We start from the raw sequence: 8048 nt of genomic DNA, 5'->3' as shown, positions 1-8048 counted from the left end.
TTCAAGTAACAGACACATCTCAACATCAACTGTTCAGAGACTGCAATATGTAGCAATATGCCATCCCATCTGCAGCAATACGCCATACCATCTGGTTTGCGCTTAGTGGCACTATCATTTGTTTTTTTCGTCAGGACAATGACCTAACACAACTCTAGGCCGTGTAAGGGCTTTTTGACCAAGAAGGAGAGTGATGGAGTGTTGCATCAGATGACCTGGCCTCCACAATCACCTGACCTCAACCCAATTGAGATGGTTTGGGATGAGTTGGAGAGTTAAAAATGCTTTAAGATTATACCGAACCTTAATCTCATTTGTTTTTCAGTCGTGACTCGAGATTAAAAGTAATGGAAACAACCTGTTTGTTTACATTTTCTTTGTTAACAAACATTGAAGTGAAACAAGCTTCTATTTTGGGGTCTGATGGGCAACAGTTGAACTAAACTGATGGGACATTTATAAATGATATTCTTCAAGAATCGATGGGTACATTTCATTAACACAGAAGTCCAAATATTGATGAAGGAACTGCAGAGCGTCCCTTTAAGAAAGCAACAATAGAGCTTGACAGCTTGTAGTCAGTCATTCCTATGAGCAAAATGAATGGAGAAAGAATAGGGTTTTGGAATAAATGCCGAAAATAAGATCTGAGGTTAACACAGGCTTATGAGATCTTATACGTTTTGTTCTATAAGATAATAGGTCAGTTAACATGACCTTTATGAATTATGAAGACTTTATGTGCGTTATTTTTAAATGACCAAAATTTAAAAAATGTGATGTTAGTTGATGAAGATTATGGCATAGAACAAAACGCATATGATCTCCTAAGCCTGTGTGTACCACAGACCTTATTTTCAGCGTTTATCCAAAAACTCTATACATTTTCCCATAGGCTTTGTTCAACGGACCATGGCAGAGTTAGTGTCTACAAATAGTCAACATTGCTCTCTATAGGTACTTGGTAAATTATGTCACAAGCATACATCATAAGATATCATAAGGTTAAAACTACATTAGATTCCTTTTTCTCATTGGTTTATTTATACTGGTAAACATCAAACAGAAACAACAGTTAAATCAAGAGCCGACTTCTCATATACTGTTTTTTGGCTTTCGTTTCCTCTTCACCGACAAGTCAATTTACAACGATTCTTAGCCTGACATGACAAACAATGTTTTAATCATTGTAAAAAACATGAAAATGGACCACACATCCTTTATCACTCTTGTCATCCTGTCTTTGTTTGAACTATCATATCAGCTGTGACAATAATCCTATGAACATAAGTCTTTATGTGTAATTATGTGATAAAATGTATTGATTCAAACAAGAGGGCAGTATTAAGCTCAATCCATGCCGGGTAACGTGAATGCTGCATTGTGCTGCGTGTCTGGTGCAGCTTGATGAAAATATCCAGCTGTGTCACCAGACTAGATGGCACCATATTCCCTATATAGTGCACTACTTTTGACCAAAGTGCACTATAGGGAATAGGGTGCTATGTCACACACAGCCTGGGTACATTCTGTTATACACTTCTGTCTGGGGTGTTCTGCACATTCGCAATCCCTCCAAATGCCACCGAGTTAATTAAAACATGTCTTCAACCGTCTGGAAAACTGATGACAAGAAACATGTCCATTCATTGTCTACACAGTGATTGTAATCACTTTAAGTAACAGGCAATGTTATAACAAGTATAATTGTCCATCCCTTTCTCTCCCTCTCTCTCTAAATAATGCTAGACTTCCAACTGCATTCAACACCATGTGAACATTCACGGGTGTATCACATAACACATACACAATACACAACTTAACAATTTTGTACATGAAGTTGCTTTATACATTTTTTGGTGCCTTCAGTTTTATCCAAAGTCAATATAAAGATGACTTTGAGAAGATATTTGCTTTAAGGTCGATAATCAAATGTTAAACATTTGCCCTTTAAAACCCTGTTTGGCCTTCTTGTCTTCAGAAATACAAGAGGAATCTGTGGGTCTTGCAGACTAAAGACTGCAGTAACAGTCTGAACAAGGTATAAAGTCACTGTCTGCTCCACCACTGGCCACAAATCCAATCCAAGAAAACAAAAACCCTATAAACCTGTAAAATCCTGATCATAGAGTGCTTTCGAGAAGCCACTCGGATCCATACAGCTTGTCTCTGCTTCTGTGTATGTTTGCCATTGCACTTTCCAACTGGGGCAGTTCTCCACTCATGGACAGACTGCGTTTGGAGCGCAAACCCCTACCAGGCTTTGGCTGCTGCTGCTGTACCAGGCTGAAGTAGCAGCACTCCTTGTACGAGTCCATGTTCAGAGAGTGCCGCCGGTTCACCCTCACGCCCCCTGCTGGCACTGTCATGTAATGGTGGGAGGACCCTCCAGGGGGGCTTGGCCCTCTAGCGACCTTTGTCCATTTTGTGGAAACGGCGGGAACAACCATTTTAGCTTCCGCTGAGTTATTCCGGTTTGTGTTCTCTAACTCCACATCTGTCTGGCAGTCGGGAATGGATTGCTTGGTGGATGTGGTGGTGGTCAGGACTGGGGGTCGCTGCTGCTTGAACAGCTCAGGGGGAGGAAGGCCCACCCTCAGATACTCATTATCCCCCTTCTCTGGTTTCTCCAGACAGAGAATCTGCTTGGACAGAGACTTGGACATGGACTTGGGGACGCCGCAGCCCTGGAGCTGACCATCACTGCTCAGAGACCGGATCTCACCCATTTCCAAAGCCTTATGAAAGAGAGAGATTATTTATTTATTGATCCCCCAGGGAGAAATGACCTCATCAGCTGTACAATAACAACAGTACAGAGACAGTAGTAACAAAGAAAAGAGCAATACTCAATACTCCTACCTTGTCCTCATCGCCTTGGTTACAGACTCGGTACCTCACTATGAGGAAGACGATGAAGGCTAAGACGGACGCCACGATGATCCCTCCGATGATGACCACGATGGTCCCTCCCAGGAACTGGGACTGCATGAAGTGGCAGCGGAGGTACTGGGGATCGGTGGTGAAGCGGACGCACCCCACCACCCGCGTGGCGGTCAGGGAGGTCACCAGGTCGTCGTAGATGGCCAGCACACACAGGTCGTACTGTGTACCGGCAGCCAGGTTGTTCACCAGGATACTCTTACTGCTCGGAGGGATCATTCTGAAAACAGAGAGAGAGAGTGTAGAATAAAAGAGTTGAGAGCATACTGGGGCAATTGCAGACCAATTATAAATCATATTGCAAGAAGTGTTCAAAGATGAGAGAATGTTATGTCTCGGATTGTAACAGAATTACAATGAAAAGTTGAATTGCTAATGTGTTGTGAAAGGGGTGGAAGATAAAAAGAATACTTCATTGTCCTAGTTGTGGAAATGGAGATTCATCTTTTATTTTTACCCAAGCCCCTGAGACACAAAAACACCCAGTGAGAAGTCGGAAGCATGAAAGATGAACAATTGTATGCACACCCATTTCTCAGAAGAGACAGTCACAATAGGTCCAATAGCTCAGTTGTTGGGCCATGGCGCTGTATGCTTGAAAGACCAGAACTGTGTGTTATTCATTCACAAATGGACCTCATAAACACAACGTATGTAAAGTATGTGTAGACCAGGCCTGTTCAATGTCCGTCCTGGAGGGCCAAAACTCTTCTGTTTTTCATCATCTCCTTCTAATAAGGAACTGGTTCAGACCTAGAAAACCAGGTGAGCTCAATTAACTACCAGGTAGAAACAAAAACCAGAATGTTTCAGCCCTCCGGGACTGGAATTTACCAGCCCTGACGTAGACTGTAAGTCACTTTGGATAAAAGTGTGTGTTAAATGGTCATATTGTGTCCTGAATATAAGCTTCAAATATGGAGTGAAAGGGTTGCCAGATGAAAGAGCCTTGTGTAGACTGATTTCTCAGAAGAGGCCTGAAAGATCTTCTAAGGCTTTGTGTAACATGCTGCTGTCTCTTTCATCTCGGCTTTGCCCTACAGCTCAGTGCTGACATTTTGTTTTCATGCTGTTGATGAGGTATTACCATTGGTGTACATGTTGCGTGTACTTTATACACACTGTTACCTAGGTGACTTTGTAAGTCACTGAATAAGAATGTCAGTAAATTAATTACTTTTCACAATTAGAGAAATAGCTAATCATTCATGAGAATGTGCACATTTGACATTAATTTTAAACAACATAATAGTCACTCAACACCACTACTACAAAAGACCATTGTGCCTGGTTCTTGTTAGTTCTCATTCAGGCCTGGTTCTGAGAGTTGAAATGAGGCATCAATATCAATCATCAAGGACTCCAAAAACAGTCCCTATATACAGCAGCAGTGCGTGGGTCAAATCACTGGGGAAGCCAAGCCAGGAAAATAGCTATATTACAACCTACTGTATGTGTTGTGATAATTGTGTTGTTTTCTCTATAACCTGTTAGTTCATATCCCTTGCCACCGTGATATATAGGTCTAAGGCCGAGACAATAAGAAGACACAGTGGCAGAATAAATTCAACCACATCTTTGTTTCATCACAAAACCGGAGAGCAAACAAACAGTTACATGACCTACTACAGTAGGGTCAAGCAAGTTAATGTTTCCAACATTTTCGGACTACTAAACAACTATTGATTTAGAACCACAGAAAGTTTGCGATGAAACAGGAGCTGCCTCCACTATTCCAGCACCATTTACACTTCAACATCATCAAATCACCTATAGACCTTAGACCTAGAATTTATATAATAATAACCTAAATATGACAATGTATGAATTTACAGTGCATTCGGAAAGTATTCAGACCCCTTGACTTTTTCCACATTTTATTACGTTACAGCCTTCTTCTAAAAGGGATTAAATGACAAAAAATCCTCATCAATCTATACACAATACCCCATAATGACAAAGCGAAAAATGTAATTGATTAGACATGATTTGGAAAGGCGCACACCTGTCTATATAAGGTCCCACAGTTGACAGTACATGGCAAAGCAAAAACCAAGCTATGAGGTCGAAGGAATTGTCTGAAGAGCTCCGAGACAGGATTGTGTCAAGGCACAGATCTGGGGAAGGGTACCAAAAAATGTCTGCAGCATTGAAGGTCCCCAAGAACACAGTGGCCTCCGTCATTCTTAAATAGAAGTAGTTAGGAACCACAACGACTCTTCCTAGAGCTGGCCGCCTGCCAAACTGAGCAATCTGTGGAGCAGGGCCTTGGTCAGGGAGGTGACCAAGAACCCGATGGTCACTCTGACAGAGCTCCAAAGTTCCTCTGTGGAGATGGGAGAACCTTCCAGAAGGACAACCATCTCTGCAGCACTCCACAAATCAGGCCTTTATGGTGGAGTGGCCAGATGGAAGGCACTCCTCAGTAAAAGGCACATGACAGCCCGCTTGGAGTTTGCCAAAATGTACCTGAAGGACTCTCAGACCATGAGAAACAAGATTCTCTGGTCTGATGAAACCAAGATTGAACTCCTTGGCCTGAATGCCAAGCGTCACATCTGGAGGAAACCTGGCACCATCCCTACGACACTATGAGATGCAACAATTCAAGTTTTTTATGTTAATGACGTTTGGCTCGTGATTGGTGTGAAGCCAAATCCAAACTGGCTTCCCTTTACACTTTTTTTTGTTGGTGCGCCAGGACCATTCACAGTTGAGCTCACTTAGTTTCGCTGATTGGCTACTATTTTATTTTAAAAATTATCAAGGGAAGTCAAATGTTCGCTGGCTTCATTTGTATTCAATGCTATGGGTGGCAACAATGTCATATTCTTTTTGACCAGACAGCATCAGATAGACGGCCTACACATACTGAGACAGAGGGACGCTGTTTCGCTCGCTCCGATGGTTTCTCCTGTGAGATACATTCAGCCTTTTGCGAATTGAAGGAAAATTATGAAACACAGAGGGACGGAAGATAAATTCACTTTTTTTCTGCCTATAGAAGCCAAGGCTCACCTGTAAACCAGAGAGTCATCGTAGGTTCCGTTGTATTGGATCTGGAACATTCGGATGCCCGGTATACTTCTCTGGAAGCTGAATTTGACCAGGGCCGAAGTAGACGTGGCCTCAGCTATCACCACCTTCTTCTCTTGGCTCGTCTTTGTGTTTCCCAGTGGAACCACTCCTCCGCCTTCCCCACCACCACCCGTCCTCGTTACCGTGGCGATATCAGAAGATCCGGGGTCCTGTTCCTTCTCCACAGTACTGTTGGTGATGTGTGGGAGTTTGGCGATCACCAGGTCAACAGTTTGTTGGGACTCCCCGGCCGGGTTGGAGGCAACACAGATGAAGGAGCCTGATGGAGCGATAGAGAACATTTATTTGCTTTTCTGTTTCCTTTCAAATGAAGGGGAAGCTAAATGTAACAAGAGAACAGAAACACTCAACATAATCACCATAACAGACATTTCAATGACACGCACCTGAGTCCTTCACAGTGCTGATGAGAATGTCCAGGGTCCCATCACTGTGCACTGCAGCCCGGGAGGAGTTGGACATGAGCCGGCCGTCTGGGGCGATCCAGTGGATGATGGGGTCTGGGTCGCCCCTGGCCTTACAGCGCAGAGCTACACTCTGACCCTCCAACGCTCGCAGCTCCTAGATGGTGTTAGGGTAAACGATATTACTTACTGTGATAATTATTGAGTGATCGCGACAAAAGCAGTTATCATGATTTGCAATAGCACGATAATCAATGTTAGGCAATCATTGCAATTAAAGCGGTTATCTTGGAAAGGGAGGACATGATCAATATTTTATTATTGACCATGTTCTAAAACAAAAGGCGTGTTCAGTGACACGCTTGATAATGCATCTTTTGTCAGTTATCATGATACTGTTATCACTGGGTTATCCCGATACTATTTACCAATGATGTGTTGTGACTGTATCATCTCAGCCTTACCTGGGAGTGTCTGGTGATAAGAGGGGGCTCACAGAGGAACTCTTCTTCAGACACGGTCCAGAAGTACCGTCCAGCCAGGTGCTGCGGAGCCGCACATGTCTCCAGATCATCCTCCCTCCTCAGCCTCCTCAGCCACAGCAGCTCACAGTTACACCTCAGTGGGTTCCCCCCAAAACTCAACGCAAATGACATCGGACCCAAGCTCCCTGATGTGGCCAAGACACCGGCCCGTTGGAACACTGGGTCTGGCGGAAGCTTCTGGAGCTTGTTGGATGTGACGTCAAGGCGTTTGAGCTTCTGCAGGCCAGAGAAGGTTCCCTCAGGAATGTAGCTAAGCATGTTGTGGTCCAAGCCCAGGGTGTGGAGGCTGGTCATTCTCTGGATGGCCACCCAGGGGGCGCTTTCTAAGTTGTTGTAGGACAGATCTAACTCCTCTAGAGCTGTGAGATCATTGAAGGCCCCGATGTGGATGTGAATCAGCTGATTGTTGTTGAGAATGAGATGTTGGAGCTTGGACATCCCACTGAAGGTGTCGTTGGTGAGCCTCGTCAGACGGTTGCTGTCCAGATGCAAGGCTCTGAGGTTCTCCAGATCTTTAAAGGCATGAGGCGAGATGGAGCCAATGGTGTTCCGAGACAACGTCATATCTTGCAGTTTGGTCATGTTGGCGAAGTCCCGTCGTTTGATGCTCGTAACGAAGTTGTCGCCCAGACGCATCTCCACGGTGTGACGGTCGATGTCGGGCGGGACGAAGAGGAGGCCCTTCTTGTCGCAGAGGGTTGCTAGGTTGGGGTTAAGCATCTGGCAGACACAGCGTTTTGGGCACACCTGGACCTTGTGGGCTTTTACAGCCATGCCAAGTACCATCAGGTAAACTAACAGGGTAAACATCAGGATTTGCAGTTAGGCTGACACACCTGGACAGATAAGAAAGAGAAAGCATTTTAATATCCTACATGTTGAATGGAGATAACCCCAAGACACTGATCTAAGGTAATTTCCCCCCAAATAGGAGACAAGAGAGAAAGTATTTTAATAACATGCAATTGGATGAAGTTGCACCAGACTGATCCAAGGTTCTTTTTATCCCCTGACAGGATGGGAGCATACGCCGAAGTAGAGACCGGAGAGAAAATAT

The 8048-nt window shown here is 44.1% G+C and overlaps 1 protein-coding gene across 1 annotated transcript; it reads right to left on the bottom strand.

Moving 5' to 3' along the window:
* Positions 1-910: 910 nt before the first annotated feature.
* On the bottom strand, positions 911-7826 carry LOC115139210 (leucine-rich repeat and fibronectin type-III domain-containing protein 5-like). The gene is made up of 5 exons (XM_029676354.2): positions 6911-7826; positions 6429-6603; positions 5962-6301; positions 2863-3163; positions 911-2738 (listed from the first exon to the last, which is right to left on the bottom strand). The coding sequence occupies exons 1-5, from the start codon at positions 7799-7801 to the stop codon at positions 2124-2126; spliced, it is 2322 nt and encodes a 773-aa protein (XP_029532214.1). The 5' UTR covers positions 7802-7826; the 3' UTR covers positions 911-2123.
* Positions 7827-8048: the final 222 nt, after the last annotated feature.

This window comes from Oncorhynchus nerka, linkage group LG13 (genome assembly GCF_034236695.1).
Source record: "Oncorhynchus nerka isolate Pitt River linkage group LG13, Oner_Uvic_2.0, whole genome shotgun sequence".
Classification (NCBI taxonomy): Eukaryota; Metazoa; Chordata; class Actinopteri; order Salmoniformes; family Salmonidae; genus Oncorhynchus; species Oncorhynchus nerka.
Note: the sequence above shows the minus strand (reverse complement) of the source record. Positions and strands in the feature narration are given on the sequence as shown.